Here is an 18,578-nt window from a genome sequence, read left to right as displayed (position 1 = left end):
AATATAGAACCTAACAAATTAGCAGTCATTAGCAATCATTATCAGCTGATGGTGAAGATTTTTTGTTTTTTCAGTATTTTTAGGAAACCCCATTGGATTCTTTTTCTGTCTTTTTACTCAGTTGATAGTATTGTGTACCCATTGCACAATCCTGCATTCGTCCCTAAATTTCAAAGTTACGTATAGTTTAGTGTCCTTAAATCATTATCCAGTTGTGCCTTTTTTTTCTGCAGGAGACCAGAGTTTTCTTATTAGTCAAATCAGTCTCCTCGAGCATTCGGAGGTCAGAGTTTTTAAGGATAATTTGGTGGGTTGGGGAAGGCCAGTGAGTCGAGAGTGCTGATTGGTTGGGTCAGAAGAAGAAATAATGGGAAGTTGAAGCTGTCCTCTTGTGCTGAATCAGTTCCTGGGTGGGTACCACAAGATCAAATGAGCCAGTTTATCCATCTGGGTGGTGCCAGCTGATCCATCAAGTGCAGGGTCTGCAAAATACCCCAAGCACTGATCTTAGCAATTTAGGGAGGGTCGGAATCTTGTAGCCCCCAGCTGCACGACCCCTAAACCATAATTTCTAATCTTGTGCCTACTTTGTTAGTCCTACAATGGCAGTCTAGTCCCCAGGCAAGAAGGGGGTTTCTTTTGGGAAAGGGCTGTTAGTGTCTTTGTTTTAACATTATATTAAAACATTTTAACAACATTGTAACAAAACATAACAAAATACTAACATTTTATGGGAGTTACAAGCCAAGAACCTGGACAAAAACCAATGTGAATATCATAACACTACACTAACAGAAACTCTGTACATATTAAATAATTAAACCTCCTTCCCTGCTTCTGCTAGTTCTTAGTAACCTCTTTTATACTTTCTGTGTGTTCTTGCTTTTAAAAGCCAACTTCATTGAGGTATATAAAAATTCACCCATTTTAAGTGCTCAATTTGGTGATAGCGTCCATTTATTGAGCTATGTGACCATCACCATAATCCAGTTTTAGATTGCCATCACTTGCTGGGTAGTTTTAAACATTCCTCTCATTAGTCAGGTTTTATATAGATTTCACACACAGTACTAAAAAAAATTGATGCGATCCCTCTTAACATACAATTTAGTGTAGATGTGATTAACTATTTTGAAATTCAGAATTCTTTAGCATATTTAGAGGTGAGAGTAACACTGAGCAGAGTTATGGGGTTTGAGCTGAGCTCTAAAAGATGAGCATAATTTTCTGAGGTGGAGTTAGTAAGATAGGAGACTTCCAGACAGATATATAAGAGTGATAAGAACAGGCTGTATGGTTGAAAACTATCTGTTTCAGAAATGGAAAACAGTGCCTTTGCTGTAGTGTGGAATTTGGGTGGAGAATGAGGAAGAGACTTGAAAATTGGATTGGGTTCATATCACAGAGGGCTTCAAGTGCCAGGAACCAGACTTAGGTCATGTCTGTGCAGACAGTATTTGTGCTGTAGCAAGATTAATCAGACAGCTGCATGTAAGGAAAACAAGTGAGGATACACTGGGAGCCGGGAGAGGTAATGTAAGAGCCCAGATAAGAGATAAGTAAGGCAACAGTATGTACCGAATTGTGCTTCATAGAGCTGCTTCAGGGGTTCTTTTGAAGTTTGATGCAAATTTCATTTCTAAATTATATTTTTAACAGTGAAAAACTAGTTAAAAAAGAACTACACAATCAAATTTGAAGATGCTTAATTCCACATTTGAGCCAGCTGTTTTTGCCAAGATAACCCATTTTTGTGTAGACCATAGAGCCAAGGTTCCGTTGCTACGTTTATCTGAAGAGTTAGCTTAGTATCAAAATTAACAGTATGTAAAATGTTACCTTTTGCAACCGTATAGGTGCGTGAATCAGATAAAGTGTGAGAGAGATAAATGTAAACTGAATAGTAGATTGATGTAAGCTTTAACTCTCATCCCTAACTCCTAATTTCTAACTTTGTATTTAAAACTATCTTATCATCACTTATTGATATTAGAGTAAGTAAAAGTTACTATAAAAACTGTATTTCTTTTTTTTTTGACGGAGTTTTTTGCTCTTGGCTCACGGCAACCTTCACCTCCCGGGTTCAAACAATTCTGCCTCACCCTCCCAAGTAGCTGGGATTACAGGCATGCACCACCACGGCCGGCTCATTTTGTATTTTTAGTAGAGATGGGGTTTCTCCATCTTGGTCAGGCTGATTTGGAACTCCCAACCTCAGGTGATCTGCCCACCTCGGCCTCCCAAAGTGCTGGGATTACAGGTGTGAGTCACCGCGCTCGACCAAAAACTGTATTTCTAAAAATAGCTTTGGTGTGACTTTAACTGACTTTATGTCAAATTTCTTAGGGGAAAAAAAGGATTCTGCTGTTTTAAAAAGCTTGAAAATCACTGAGATAATAATCCTGGGGATAAAAAAGAAAATAGAAGGCTGCATTGTTTTGAGGTAAAATTGATAGAATATGGTGAATTCTTAAATATGGATGATAAAAAGGAGTTGTTGATAATGCATGTAAAATGAAGGTTCTTAGTCTGGATTACTGAGATAATGTTAAAGGTGAGGAACTGGAGAAAAGATTGACAGAGGGTGTTAAGTGATATTTTTAGCTTTTTCTCCTCCTCCTCTCTCCCACCCTCCCACAAAGAAAACCCCAGCCATCCTGTGCCATCATTATTTAATCTCTATAGTTAACGTTTCTTTCTTAGGTACCCAGTGACCCTTGGGTTTTTAAAATCTTCTATTTTATTACAACAGTAATGCAAGATTATTGTAAAAAATATGCAACTATTATATGAAAGCATGTAACTCAGAAAACCCATCTCTCAGTCCTATTCTGAGAGTTTAACAATTTGTTGTATTTTCTTCTAGATTCTTATTCCTGAATATGATAATAAGATATAAATGTAATTAACAGTTACTTAATAGCAGTGTTTAGTTATTAAGATTTCAGATGTTAATAGTTACAGAATTTGAAATAGTAAAATGACAGTTGGGCACGATAGCTCACACCTGTAATCCCAGTGCTTTAGGACGCCAAGGCAGGAGGATTGCTTGAGGCCAGGAGTTGAAGACTAGCCTGGGCAACATTAGAGAGAGCCCATCTGTACAAAAAGTTAAAAAATTAGCCAGGCATGGTGGCACAGGCCTGTAATCCTAGCTACTCATGAGGCTAAGGCGAGACGATTACTTGAGCCCTGCAGTTTAGCCTGGATGACAGAGTAAGACCCTGTTTCTTAAAAATAAAATAAAATAAAGCCAACATTTAGCTTTAGAAAGGTAAGGCAATCTGAAATTTCACTTAGTGGTCAATTTCCAACAAACACATGCATGTGTGCATGCACACAAACACACACAGAGCCACACACAAAGCATATTACCTGTATGTTCCCCTTTGTGTGAAGCTCAACTGGTACCTATGCTGTTTTATCAGATGATATGGAACATCCTTACAAATCACCTTTAGGACGTTCTTATGAGGGTGAAAATACTTTCAGCATAACTGCTGATTCTGTCACAGTTGACTTTTTTTTTTTTTTTTGAGATGGAGTCTTGCTCTGTCACCCAGGCTGCTGGAGTGCAGTGGTGCGATCTCGGCTCACTGAAACCTCTGCCTCCCGGGTTCAAGCGATCCTCCTACCTCAGCCTCCCAAGTAGCTGGGACTACAGGTGCATACCACCAAGCTCGGCTGATGTTTGTATTTTTAATAGAGACGGGGTTTCGCCACGTTGGCTAGGCTGGTCTTAAACTCCTGAGATCAGGTGATCACCTGCCTGGGCCTCCCAATGTGCTGGGATTACAAGTGTGAGCCACTGTTCCTGGTCTTCTTCTTTTTTTTTTTTTTTTAAAGAGACAGGATCTCACTCTGTCACCCAGGCTGGATTGCAGTAGCAGTTGTGTGATCTTGGCTCACTGCAGCCTCCAACTCTTAGGTTCAAGCAGTCTTCCCACCTCAGCCTCCTGAGTAGCTGGGGTTACAGGCACGTGCCACCACACCTGCTAATTTTCTAAATTTGTAGCTATGTTGGCCCAGGCTGATTTGGAACTCCAGGCCTCAAGTGATCCTCTAGCCTCAACCTCCCAAAGTGTTGAGATTGCAGATGTGAACAACTGTGCCTGGCCACATTTGACTCTATAGACATTTCTTTTCTCTTTGGAATATACTCATCCTTTGGCTCCATTACACAGTATAATCCTAAATTTCTTTCTTCCTCCTTAGCCAATTCTTATTTTCCTTTTAGGCTGTTCTTCTGTGTGTGACCAGTAAGTGTTGTTGGAGTTCCTCAAGCCTTTTTCATAAGTCCTTTTTTCTTCTCTCTCTCTCTGGTTCGTCTCACCCACCCTTGTGGTTTTAATGATCACCTATATAGATAGCTCACAGGTTTCTTTTTCTTTTCTTTTTTTTGAGAAGGATTCTCGCTCTGTCACCAGGCTGGAGTGCAGTGCAGTGGCTTGATCTCCGCTCACTGCATCCTCCGCCTCCCGGGTTCAAGTGATTCACCTGCCTCAGCCTCCCGAGTAGATGGGACTACTGACGCGCGCCACCATTCCCAGCTAATTTTTGTATTTTTAGTAGAGACAGGGTTTCTCCATGTTGGCCAGGATGGTCTCGCTCTCTTGACCTCGTTATCTGCCCGCGGCCTCCCAAAGTGCTGGGATTACAGGCGTGAGCCACCGGCCCAGTTTATTTTTCTTAAGTTGCAGTGTTACTAAACTGAACCTGGGTACACTCCAGTGCAGTAAAGCCAAACACCGACACTGACATCTGTAGCAAGAGAAATAAGGGTGTTTGTTTGCAGGGCACCGAGCAAGTACAATAGGACAGCTATTGCTTAAAACTTGACCTCCCCAATGGCTTACAAGCAAAATTTTTTTAAGGTAGAGATATATTCTAGGAAAGCAGAAGTTACTGGCAAAATCATACATCAATATGTGGGGGTTATACATTGGTTTGGTCCCAAAAGGCAGGATATCTTGAGGTGGGGTGGCAGAATTCAGAGATTCTTTGATTTGCGATCAAAGGCTTTGTCTAGAAACTTGGGATCAGCAGAAAAGACTGTTAAGGTTTGGCATGTGGGTGTCACTGTCTCCAGGCCCCTCAGGAAGAAATTTAGAAAAAAGAACATCAGTCAGAGTTCAGTCTTCAGTTCCCCCTTATGTAATGGTGGTTAGCATTTTCCATTTGGCAGAGTCTGAGTTTCTGAAAAATAACTCAGAGACCTTTGTCAAGATGTTATCTTTATTTTCTATAGGGAGCAACACATCTTGTGGCTCTGACTTCCATGAGAGGCTATTGGTTTAAGCTGTTATTACCTCCTTGCTTATCTGGTGGCTCATTTATTTCTCAAGTCTAGCTAGGTGCTTGGAATTTCCCTTGAAGGTTTGGGATATGATGAGGTTTCTCTTCAAATAACCTGATCAATCGTTTATTCTTTAATTCATAGTATCCCCCTCCCTTTTTTTTCTTTTTCTCCTTTTTTCCTTTTTGCCTTTGTTAGATGCCCAGGCACGCCACAGTACTAGGCATTATCAATACCAGCTCACATTCCTTTCCTTATTTGGAAAGAGAACTAACTTTCTAGCTCATTACAGACATGCCTTCCCCTTTCCTCTCCACTTTCTTTCACATGCCCACCTATCTAAAAAAAATCAAATGTTTAGCCAACCGGGATTAGTTTAGATTGTACGACCCAACCCCAGCCAATAGGGAAAGGGTACAGAGGCAGGACTTGCGTCAGGAGTAAAGGCTCTTGCGCCCCTTTGTTCGGGTGTGCTCTCATGGCGACTGGCCAAGGAGGCACTCCTGCGCAGAAGTAAAATTGCTTTGCTAAGAATCCTTTATTTGAGTGTTCAATTTCCTTAGGATTTTGAGCGTTATTCCTAACAAAAGGACTTGAGATTTTCTTTTATTTCCTTGCTTGAGGGCACCCCAGCAGGCCCGTAAGAGAGCTCCCTGCTCTGTCTCAGCAGATGTTTTTATGAAGCTGCCTATTTGACAGTCTTCTTTCCATAGTTGTTCCGTTTTTAAGGAATGTGGATGAATAGAGTCAAACTCTGTAAAATATTTAAAGAAATTTATTCTAAGCCAAATATGAGTGACCTATGGCCTGTGACATAGCCCCAGGAGATCCTGAGTATGTGTGCCCAAGGTAGTCAGGCTACAGGTTGGTTTTATATGTATGAGAGAGGTATAAGACATCACTCAATACATGTAAGATGCATATTGATTTGGTCCAGCAGGCAGGACAACTCGAAAGAGGCTTCCAGGTCATAGATTCTCTGCTTGGCAGTTGGTTAAGAGAGTTGTTATCGAAAGACCTGGAATCAATAGAAAGGAATGCCTGGGTTAAGAAGGGTTTCTAAAGACCAAGGTTTTATCGTGCAGATGATGCTTGTAGATAACAGGCTTCAGAGCTCTTATCAGACAGTTCATTACTTCTCTCCTGGACTGGATCAGGGAAAACCTGGAAAGGGAAGGGGATTCTCTACAGCAGCAGTCCCCAACTTTTTGGCACCAGGACCAGTTTTATGGAAGACCATTTTTCCATGGGTTGGGGGATGGTTTCAGAATGAAACTATTCCACCTTAGATCATCAGGCATTAGTTAGATTCTCATAAGGAGTGTGCAGCTTAGATCCCTCACATGTGCAGTTCATAATAGGCTTCTTGCCCTTATGAGAATCTGATGTTGCCACTGACCTGAAAGGAGGCAGAGGTCAGCCTCACTCGCCTCCTGCTATGTGTCCTGGTTCCTAACAGGCCATAAACTGCTAGTCCATGCCTGTCTGCATTCTGGGGGGTTTGGGACCCTTGCTCTACAAAATGTAGATTTTCCCCATAAGAGACAGTTTAGCAGGGCTATTTCAAAATATTTCAAAGGAATATATATTTTGGAGTAAAGTATTTCTGTTTCTTTCAGGGCCTGGTATCTGTCATGTTGGTATCTTAATTGCTGTAAAGAGTCTGCCTTGTCAGTCTTAAGGCACCTGTTTTAATGTTAATGCTGGTCAGTCATGTCTAAATTTCAAAGGGAGGAAGGTATAATGAAGCATGTCCAACCACCTGTTCCCATCATGGCCTGAACTAGTGTTTTGGGTTTGCTTTAGAATGCCCTTGACTGAGGGAGGGGTCCATTCAGTTGGTTGGGGGGCTTAGAATTTTATTTTTGTTTCACCTTTTTCCTTGTTAATTTTTTAGCCTTTAGAGTTAAGCTCAGTTACCATTCCTCAAGGAAGCCTTACCTAAGTTTACCAGATAAACTAAATCTGAGCTGGTCTCATAACACAGTGTTCCTCATATTCATAACGTATTACAAGTGAAATTATATATTTATTTATGTGATTATACTCTGCAGTGAAGTACTCATACATACTACCACATGGATTACTCTTGAAAACATTATGCTAAGCGAAAAAGGCCAGACACAAAAGGCCACATATTATATGATTTCTTTTATATATAATATCCAGAATAGGCATAATGTTAAACTTTAAACCATAATCTCTTTCTCTTACCAGTGGCAAATCTGTATGGGTCTGCAGCAATGCTAATACTAGCTCCTTAGAAGAAAGGATTTGACTGAGGGGCATAAGGCAGAATGAGAAACCAAGGCAAGTTTTAGAGCAGGAGTGAAAGTTCATTAAAAAGCTTTAGAGCAGGAATGGAAGAAAGTAAATACACTTGGAAAAGGGCCAAGCAGGCGACTTGAGAGATCAAGTACATAGTTTGACCTTTGACTTGAGGTTTTATATGTTGGCATGCTTCCAGGGGGTTATGTCCCCTTCTCCCCTGATTCTTCCCTTGAGATGGGCTGTCTGCATGCGCAGTGTGATTACTGGAGTTGTACACATGCTCGCTTGAGGTATTCTTCCCTTACCAGTCGAATGTTCTTATAAGGTATATACCAGTTAAACTTTGCCATTTTGCTTCCTAGTACACGTGCTGGGGCTGAGTTGCCCAACTCCTAAGATCTTAACAGGAAGCTGCTGATCACCAATTTCAGATTTTTCTATCCATTGGGTGACTTTCCCTGGCGCCAGCTGTGTCCAGTTATTTTAGAGAAGCAGTTTCAAGGCTGCCTGTGCATCACTTGAAGGTTGTCTGACATTCCCGGTGGTGGTAAGGGCCCTGTCCTGCCCTGCTCATGTCTGACTGGCTACCTACTATAACACTTCCTCAAACTTTTACTTAATAGTTACTATAGTAGCATATGTGTGTACATATATATTTGCATGTATGTGCATACCACATGTATACATGCCAGATTCTAGCTTACGTATTCAGAATACAAAGTTAATATGGTTATTTTCAGGAAGTTTGGGATCTAATGAGGGAAAGAAAACAAGTGTGCTCTAGCATGATAATAATCTAACAAAACAAGATAAATAGCTGCCTACTTTGAAGTTTCTAAAGACTTCATAAAGGTAATGAAAATTTGGCAGAGTTGTAAAGGTGACAATAGAGATTTAACCAGATACAGTGGGGGAGGTGGCAATTGGTGGTAGTGGTATTAAAAAGAGAGTCCACAGTTGTATGGATACAGGGATGTAGATATGAAAATGAATTTGCTATGTTTAAGGAATTTTAAGTGTTGTTTAAGACTTATTTGGAATGAATAGTGTTTTGATAAGAAAGTATATGAAAATCGGGATGACATAATCAGAGTATAGGCATTATAGCATTAGAAGCCTGGGAGTTCCTTAGAAAGATAATGTTATTCCAAAGTGAGGGTAAGGGTTTTATGGGGGCTGGATGTGTCTAGCAACAGCTGGAGTTAGGCAGAAGGATAGGAAGCACTTAGTAAAAGCTGAGGCAAGGAAGGATTGCTAGGGGGTATGGACCTGCAATATGTACTGTGTCTGGTGACTTGGAACCTGATTAAATAGAGGTGAGGAATGGGAAGAGCTGAAGGGTTCTTTGGTGATTTCTTGCCTGGGAGCTGGTCTTTATTTTACAGCATTTGCTTTGGTTACTTTGGATTATTTTATAGAAGATAAATTTAGTTTTTATGCACTGACAATTTTGTTTACCCTCAATTTCAGGTAGATCTTTTGCGAGCAGGAGAAGTTCCTAAACCTTTTCCAACACATTATAAAGATTCGTGGGATAACAAGCATGTTAAAATGCCTTGTTCAGAGCAAAATTTGTACCCAGTAGAAGATGAGGTAAGAACAAAACTGAGATTCTTTTAGTCTCTGAAAAATGGTTTGGTACTTGCTTGTTTGACCTTTGATTCTGTGATGCAAAAGAACTTAGAATAACTTCCTCATATGTTTTTCTTTTTTCCGAAAGAATGGTGAGCGAACTGCGGGGAGCCGGTGGGAGCTCATTCAGACTGCACTTCTCAACAAATTTACACGACCCCAAAGCTTGAAGGTATATTGTTTTTACCATTCTTGCCTCTTTATGGGCCCTGCCTCTCCTCTTTCAAAGACTTTTTGGTCTTAATAGACTCAGGTAGCAACATTCTTTAGATGCAAAGTGCTTGCTTCCTGGCACTAAGGAAGGCTCCTTAGAGACATTCTACTAGGAAATGAGAAGAACTGAGAGTTGCAAATGGCTTGCCTGGAGCCACACAGAATAATTTGGAGAACCAAGAATAATACCTCTGTTTCTTGATTCCCCATCCAATTTCCTTCATTCCAAGCTTCTCTTTTATTTTTTGTTTTAAAATTAATCGTGTTTCTGAAATACCTTTAAAAGTAAATCAGGAAAGAATTATGACTTCAGCAATATTTGCCCAAAGGGAAGCTGAGTTTCCTAATGATTAAAGTATACATTAAGCATTCTGGGTTTTATTGCTCTTAATGTAGCTCCTAGCAGTTTAATAATTTATTAATCTTATATTTTGGCAATAATTTATTTTTGATATATTTATATTTCATTTAAGATTGCAAGGGTAACCATTAGATTGTTTTTCTAATATCTAAAATATGAATGTGTGTGTATATATATGTATATATATCTTTATATTGGGGGGCACTATAGCCATGAAAATTTTAATGTTTTTATAAATATAGACAGTGATAGAATTTTTTATACGTCCATGAAAATGGGTTTTATTTTCTTTCAGAGACTTAATTTGTTGTGTATAGTTAATATTTTCTACTGAGAGTTGTGTAGCAGGGTGAGCCATAGACAGAACCTCTCAGACACCAAGTTGTAGAAGGAAGGGCTTTATTTAGCTGGGAGCATAGGCAAGCTACTGCCTTAAAATCCGAGCTCTCCGAGTGCACAATTTATGTCCCTTTTAAGGGCTCACAACACTAAAGATTTCGCATGAAAGGGTTGTGATTGATTTGAGCAAGCAGAGGGTATGTGATGGGGCTGCATGCACCTGTGGTCAGAGAAACAGAACAGGGCAGGGAGTTTCACAGCGTTCTTCTGTACAGTGTCAGGAACATCGGTTTCTAAGTCATGAGTTGATTTTTAACTTCTGGGTTTAGGCCAGGCAGACCCAGGCCTGGTTCCGGGCCTGGTGCCGGGCTGCCTGTCTTTGGTTTTACTTCATTGTTTTTTCTTAAAACAGGTACTGAATATAAAACAACATAAAACAATATGAGAGGGTCTGTCTCTTTCTTCATTTCCCCCCTTTTGAGACTAACACTTTTTATTAGAGGGAGTTCTCACTCTTATTTTTGCTACTCATGTCTTTTTGTGCAATAGATTGATAGTGATTCATATAGTACACTTGTGCTGAAGCATTTTGTTGAACTAAGGTAGCAATGAAGCTTTTTTATCATTTGAAGAAGTACAGGTAGCAAACAAAGGAGCAGTAGGCAGGTTTTTATTACTATTATAACTTTTATTATGAGTTTTAAATTCTCTTAGTGCTGGGAACTAATTTTTAAGCATGGCTCTCAGATTAAGTCCGTGCCACACTTGCACAGGTACATGTGCCAGTTTTGTCATATGTTAAGCTATGTCTTTAACTACTTGCCTTTGGTTATCTATGTGTAGAGAGTAATTAGTAAGGTTACATTTCTTATAGACCCTTTTTTAGTTGCTAGCAAGTAGTGGAGAGCCAATCTATTTTGATAGATAGCATTTTTTATCTGAGATTTTTTTTTTTTTTTTTTTGCTGGGCCATAATAGTCAAGCCTTGACCAGTTTTATTAGTAGTAATTTCTGAAACAGCTTGTAACCGTATAATTCAGTTGAGCATGTAGATAGGGGTCCGATATCCCCATGAGCCATCTTGTGCCCGAGTGGCGGGTCCATAGTATTGTATGATTTTTTTCAGGGGCTATTCATCATATTTTTAATTATTTATGGCTATGCTTCGTTTTTCATGGGAAGCATAGACTGGGAAGCCCAGAAGTTCACCTGTTTTTATGGGCAGTAAGAAGAAAGATGGTTTTATAGTGCCAATAACGCAACCACCTGTCCACTGGTCAGGCAGCTTAGCGTAAGCTCTATGTCTACCTATCCAGTATAACCTGGTGGGGGCAGTCTAGTCCTGGTGGAATTCTGGGTGGGCCCAGACAGTCTGCAACCTTGGAAATTTACTGAATGGATTTCTTTTTTTTTTTTTTTATTTTATTTTATTTTATTTTATTTTATTATACTTTAAGTTCTAGGGTACATGTGCATAACGTGCAGGTTACATATGTATACATGTGCCATGTTGGTGTGCTGCACCCATCAACTCGTCAGCACCCATCAATTCATCATTTATATCAGGTATAACTCCCCAATGCAATCCCTCCCCCCTCCCCCCTCCCCATGATAGGCCCCAGTGTGTGATGTTCCCCTTCCCGAGTCCAAGTGAGCTCATTGTTCAGTTCCCACCTATGAGTGAGAACATGCGGTGTTTGGTTTTCTCTTCTTGTGATAGTTTGCTAAGAATGATGGTTTCCAGCTGCATCCATGTCCCTACAAAGGACGCAAACTCATCCTTTTTTATGGCTGCATAGTATTCCATGGTGTATATGTGCCACATTTTCTTAATCCAGTCTGTCACTGATGGACATTTGGGTTGATTCCAAGTCTTTGCTATTGTGAATAGTGCCGCAATAAACATACGTGTGCATGTGTCTTTGTAGTAGCATAATTTATAATCCTTTGGGTATATACCCAGTAGTGGGATGGCTGGGTCATATGGTACATCTAGTTCTAGATCCTTGAGGAATCGCCATACTGTTTTCCATAATGGTTGAACTAGTTTACAATCCCACCAACAGTGTAAAAGTGTTCCTATTTCTCCACATCCTCTCCAACACCTATTGTTTCCTGATTTTTTAATGATTGCCATTCTAACTGGTGTGAGATGGTATCTCATTGTGGTTTTGATTTGCATTTCTCTGATGGCCAGTGATGATGAGCATTTTTTCATGTGTCTGTTGGCTGTATGAATGTCTTCTTTTGAGAAATGTCTGTTCATATCCTTTCCCCACTTTTGGATGGGGTTGTTTGTTTTTTTCTTGTATATTTGTTTGAGCTCTTTGTAGATTCTGGAAATTAGCCCTTTGTCAGATGAGTAGATTGCAAAAATTTTCTCCCATTCTGTAGGTTGCCTGTTCACTCTGATGGTAGTTTCTTTTGCTGTGCAGAAGCTCTTTAGTTTAATTAGATCCCATTTGTCAATTTTGGCTTTTGCTGCCGTTGCTTTTGGTGTTTTAGACATGAAGTCCTTGCCCATGCCTATGTCCTGAATGGTACTACCTAGATTTTCTTCTAGGGTTTTTATGGTATTAGGTCTAACATTTAAGTCTCTAATCCATCTTGAATTAATCTTCGTATAAGGAGTAAGGAAAGGATCCAGTTTCAGCTTTCTACTTATGGCTAGCCAATTTTCCCAGCACCATTTATTAAATAGGGAATCCTTTCCCCATTTCTTGTTTTTGTCAGGTTTGTCAAAGATCAGATGGTTGTAGATGTGTGGCATTATTTCTGAAGGCTCCGTTCTGTTCCATTGGTCTATATCTCTGTTTTGGTACCAGTACCATGCTGTTTTGGTTACTGTAGCCTTGTAGTATAGTTTGAAGTCAGGTAGCGTGACGCCTCCGGCTTTGTCCTTTTGACTTAGGATTGTCTTGGCAATACGGGCTCTTTTTTGGTTCCATATGAACTTTAAAGCAGTTTTTTCCAATTCGGTGAAGAAACTCATTGGTAGCTTGATGGGGATGGCATTGAATCTATAAATAACCTTGGGCAGTATAGCCATTTTCACAATATTGATTCTGCCTATCCATGAGCATGGTATGTTCTTCCATTTGTTTGTGTCCTCTTTGATTTCATTGAGCAGTGGTTTGTAGTTCTCCTTGAAGAGGTCCTTTACATCCCTTGTAAGTTGGATTCCTAGGTATTTGATTCTCTTTGAAGCAATTGTGAATGGAAGTTCATTCCTGATTTGGCTCTCTGCTTGTCTGTTACTGGTGTATAAGAATGCTTGTGATTTTTGCACATTAATTTTGTATCCTGAGACTTTGCTGAAGTTGCTTATCAGCTTAAGAAGATTTTGGGCTGAGACGATGGGGTTTTCTAAATACACAATCATGTCATCTGCAAACAGGGACAATTTGACTTCCTCTTTTCCTAACTGAATACCCTTGATTTCTTTCTCTTGCCTGATTGCCCTAGCCAGAACTTCCAACACTATGTTGAATAGGAGTGGTGAGAGAGGGCATCCCTGTCTTGTGCCAGTTTTCAAAGGGAACTTTTCCAGTTTTTGCCCATTCAGTATGATATTAGCTGTGGGTTTGTCATAAATAGCTCTTATTATTTTGAGGTACGTTCCATCAATACCGAATTTGTTGAGCGTTTTTAGCATGAAGGGCTGTTGAATTTTGTCAAAAGCCTTTTCTGCATCTATTGAGATAATCATGTGGTTCTTGTCTTTGGTTCTGTTGATATGCTGGATTACGTTGATTGATTTGCGAATGTTGAACCAGCCTTGCATCCCAGGGATGAAGCCCACTTGATCATGGTGGATAAGCTGAATGGATTTCTTTTTGCATAATTGGAACTCCACCATGTAACTGTTTTTGCAGTACTATTATACAGCTTTCGCCCAAGACAACTAAGCTGCCCTACAGGATGAGTGAATTCTTTTTCTTCTCTAGGTATGCAATACTGTCTAATAATTGAGACTTTTAGAACCCAAAGATTGTCAAGGTGGTTCTTTTGGGCCGGGAATTCATCAGGAGCTGGGTCCATAGGAACTAATTCTCGGGCGTCCCATGGCCATTGATGTCCTGTTAGACTTCCTCCACAAACATAACATGAAGTGACTTTTAGAGACTGGGCTACGTGTTCGGCTAATTGCAAAAACAAATTCTTAGTTTTTCCTGGAATCTCAGATACTGGCACATTTTATTCATCATAGAAAGTCTGAAATACTGGTTCTGGAGAGTCTCTTTGAACCTCTCCTTTTATTAGGATGCTTACGCTAGGATCTAGTCCTTTTTCATTAATGTCTAATGTTACATTTTTTTTTTTTTTTTCATTTTGGGTCTGAGGGGTTTGTGATTACCAATTCCAAAGGGTTGTAGCTCCCACTCATGCAGGAGGGGCTGACTTTTCCTTTTTGGAGCCAAACAGGATCTTTTTAATTTTTTTTCAAGTAGCCCAAATAACACAAGACCAGTATTGACACATTTTACATAAATACAATTCTTGACAGATATACTTATTTTCTGCTGTATAACTTTTCTTTCCCAATCTAGAGGACCACATCCCATCCCATGCTGCTTATTATTCATAGTGGCACAGGTGTCAAATTTTTTTTTTTTTTGAGACGGAGTCTCGCTCTGTCCCCCAGGCTTTTGGAGTGCAGTGGTATGATCTCGGCTCACTGCAAGCTCCGCCTCACAGATTCACGCCATTCTCCTGCCTCAGCCTCCCGAGTAGCTGGGACTACAGGCGCCCGCCACCTCGCCCAGCTAGTTTTTTGTATTTTTAGTAGAGATGGGCTTTCACTGTGGTCTCGATCTCCTGACCTTGTGATCCGCCTGCCTCTGCCTCCCAAAGTGCTAGGATTACAGGTGTGAGCCACCACACCCGGCCAGGCGTCAAATTTTAAGCTTACATTTTTGGGGACCCCCCCCTTTCTTTTTTTAAAGCTATTACTTTACCTGTGTCACTTAGAAAAGGACCACTCCTTAATTTTATTTTAAAAACTGTGATTATGAGAGGTTCAGAGGGGTCATAGCACACATCGGGCTGGTCACTTTGTGGATTATATTCTTTGTACTGGGTGTCATTATATAAACAAGTTTCTTTTAGAGTCCTGGTACACTTATAATAACCATAAAATAATAGGACTGTAGCAGTCTTGTGTCCTACCTCAGTAACTTGATGTCTGTATACTGGGAACAGCCCTCAGTCTGAGGAAGGTCAGTTGAAGTCCTTACTGTACAAGTCCAAATTTTAAGGAAAATGAGTCCCGCGATGAGTTTCCTTGTGTTTCGGCCGTGTGTGGACCATTCAGCTTCCGGGTGTGACTAGAGCAGGGCTTATCATCTTTTTCAGTCACTTTGCAGGGCTTGGCGAAGCTGCTCCTATCCATGTACAGCTCCCAGTCTACTGGATATTTAAAGATGGTCTCGGAGGTTGAGCCCACTAGAATAAACTGAGTCCAATACTTTTACACAATTATGTTTAACTGGGCTCTCTGATACCAGGAGCAAGGTGGCAGGGTTTAGGGTATTGCAAACTTCGATGATTATGCGGGGATTTTTACAGAGCAAGCTTTGGTATCTAGTTAGTCTGGCATTTATTAGCTAATAGTGCCCTTTGGTATTTATTAAAATTACCACAGCATGGGGGGACTTTAGGTTTTGCCTAAGAGTTAGCTTATCTGCTTCTTGTGCTGACAGGGCTGTTGCTGCCAGGGCCCTTGGACATGGGCGCCAGCCTGTGGAAACCCCATCTAGTTGTTTTGAGAGATAGGCCACTGGCCTTGGCCAGGGCCCTACAGTCTGGGTTAAAACTCCAACTGCCATTTCCCCCCCACACACACACACATAGAGTGTAAAGAGTTTTGTCAGGTCAGGTAGCCTCAGGGCTGCGGCCGACTTGAGTTTTTCTTTTTAACTCATGAAAAACTCATTGTTGGTTGTAATAGATGTAGTTTATCTAATCTACATTTTTATTGACTGTCATTTACCAAAATGTTGACTTAAATCCTGTAACTATTTGATTTCAGGCTTTAAATTGATCTGGTATTTCTTGCGGGGCTGCAGTTGCATTTAAATAGATGTGAGAGTTGAAAAATCTGTAAGGGGCTTCTCTCAACTTTACAATGTATTATTATTATTATTTTTTCTCTTGTTGATGAAATGCCAGGGTGAAAGGGATAGCCAAATGAACTAAAGCACAAATGCCACTCTAATTATTTGGCAGAGTGCCCAGTAAAGGTCCACCACAATATCACCACACATCCACTCAGGGATGAACAAGGGCTGACTGATAAGCTCTTGAAAATTCTTAAGCTCACTGCATCCCTTCAGGTCTCCAAGTAATGCTAAGTTTGCTCCCTGCCATGAGAGACATGAAGTGGACTTAGTGTTGGGGGAAGCTGGATGGCCCTCGGGGGCTGACCTGCAGGGACTTTGGGGTATAGCAGAGAGAGCTTGGCATGACTTATTACTCCAGGCTGTAGAATCCTGGAAAAGAGCTACCATGCAGCCCACACCTGGTCGACTGGAGGACCAACTTAGTGGAAGAGGGACAGTCAGGGCCTCTGGCCTGCCATGTGCACAAGCGTAACAATTGCTTTTGTTTAATGTGCAGATGGAATATTTGATCCATTTCAACCAGGATTTGCATCTTGGTATGCTGTCTTAATTGCCAAAGTTTGTTTTAAGTCTTTAACTTTTATGATCTTCTAGTAAAATGAATGTTTCCTTTAGCACCTATTTTTACTAGTTTTAGACCAAAAAAAGCTAAATACCGTTTTATATTTAATAATGCTTTTTGTATGATTTTTATACCAGATAAGCTAAATTTTACCTTTATATTAGTGTGTTATTAATTTTAATAAAACCTTGTAGATGTATTTATCCAATTTTTCATGTTTGACCATAAAGTAAGATTTTATAGACTCTTTTTAACCTTTTATAATTTTTGTTAAAGAGCGGGTTGATGTTTTAAGAAAAACCTGTTGCATTTTTACTTTAATGTCTAGTTCACAGAAAAAACTGGATGATACCTTTTTAACTTTAGCTAATGTGTTTACACACAGAATTTTCTTTACAATTAACGTTTTAAAACTTGCTTAAACTTTTAAAAACAGTTTCTTAACCTTTTAATGTAGATAAAAATCCACATTCTTATGCCTCCTTATAATCTTTTTATTAAAGGTGTATTTTACTTTTTTAATATACCTTGTACATAACTGTACTCAGGAGGCCTTATTACTTTTAAATTGTATGACATTTTTTGCATAAACTTTTTTATAACCTTTTTTTCACAACTTTCACAATCTTTTTACATGTCTCAAGTTTTTGACTTACTACAAACTTTTTTTTTTTTAATAACCAGTTAATTTATTTCAGGACAAGAATTTACCATATAACATTCTTTTAATATAAATTCTGCCTCCTCCCTTTTTTTTTCTTTCTTAAAATTTTTCAACATAGTTCCTAGTGGGGTGGGCTTATTTTGCGCCTGACCCATGTTGTCTCAAGACAAAATACCACACTCAAAACACACACTCACCACAAAACAAAGAACAGATAAAGAGGGCACACACACACACACACTTTTATTGTTTATACCAAACCAAAATCAGAATACCACAAAATCCAAAATCCAAGTACGAAGAAATCTAAGCCAAGTCAAAACCAAAATCAAAGTATCCAGCAATTCAAGTCAAGTCAAAACCAGAACAAAAGTTCCAATACAGGCACACCGTGGGTGATCAGACCAGGCCACGCTTCCACTCAGATGGAGTGGGCAAGTTCCAAAGACTAGCCTTACCAAGTTTCAGATGTCCAGACTCGAAGTGCCAGTTCCTTCCCGATGTTCAGACACTGTGTTAATGCTCCACAGGGGCCTGCTACACGCTGCTCTGGTGAAGCATTCCACCGGGACAATTGCCTACCCGGGAGCGCTCTTTGGATCGCCTCATTCAGACTAGCCGGAGTCCACCACAAGGATGCTCCACAGGGCAGGCCTAAGCCACCTAAGGGGCTGCCTCCGCCATCCATCCATCAGTTACCTCACTTCCTGGTCAGGGAACCAAGAAATATAGCAGGACGAGCCGCAGACAAAACCTCTCAGACACCGAGTTGTAGAAGGAAGGGCTTTGTTCAGCTGGGAGCATAGGCAAGCTACTGCCTTAAAATCCTAGCTCTCTGAGTGCACAATTTATGTCCCTTTTAAGGGCTCACAACACTAAAGATTTCGCATGAAAGGGTCGTGATTGATTTGAGCAAGCAGAGGGTATGTGATGGGGCTGCATGCACCCGTGGTCAGAGAGAAACAGAACAGGGCAGGGAGTTTCACAGTGTTCTTCTGCACAATGTCAGGAACATCGGTTTGTTAAGTCATGAGTTGATTTTTAACTACTGGGTTTAGGCCAGGCAGACCCAGGCCTGGTTCCGAGCCTGGTGCCGGGCTGCCTGTCTGTGGTTTTAC

General features: G+C 40.3%; 1 protein-coding gene across 4 annotated transcripts in view; it reads left to right on the top strand.

Annotated features, from left to right (window-relative positions):
• Positions 1-18,578, top strand: part of PARG (poly(ADP-ribose) glycohydrolase) — a 134,024-nt gene that overhangs the window by 10,413 nt on the left and 105,033 nt on the right. For all 4 annotated transcript variants that reach the window (XM_023230123.1, XM_023230121.1, XM_023230122.1 and 1 more), the window contains 2 exons: positions 9,038-9,160; positions 9,288-9,371. In XM_023230123.1, the coding sequence (XP_023085891.1) occupies positions 9,038-9,160; positions 9,288-9,371 (207 nt within the window). The remainder of the gene's footprint in view (positions 1-9,037; positions 9,161-9,287; positions 9,372-18,578) is intronic.

Source organism: Piliocolobus tephrosceles, chromosome 9 (genome assembly GCF_002776525.5).
Source record: "Piliocolobus tephrosceles isolate RC106 chromosome 9, ASM277652v3, whole genome shotgun sequence".
Taxonomy (NCBI): Eukaryota; Metazoa; Chordata; class Mammalia; order Primates; family Cercopithecidae; genus Piliocolobus; species Piliocolobus tephrosceles.
Note: the sequence above shows the minus strand (reverse complement) of the source record. Positions and strands in the feature narration are given on the sequence as shown.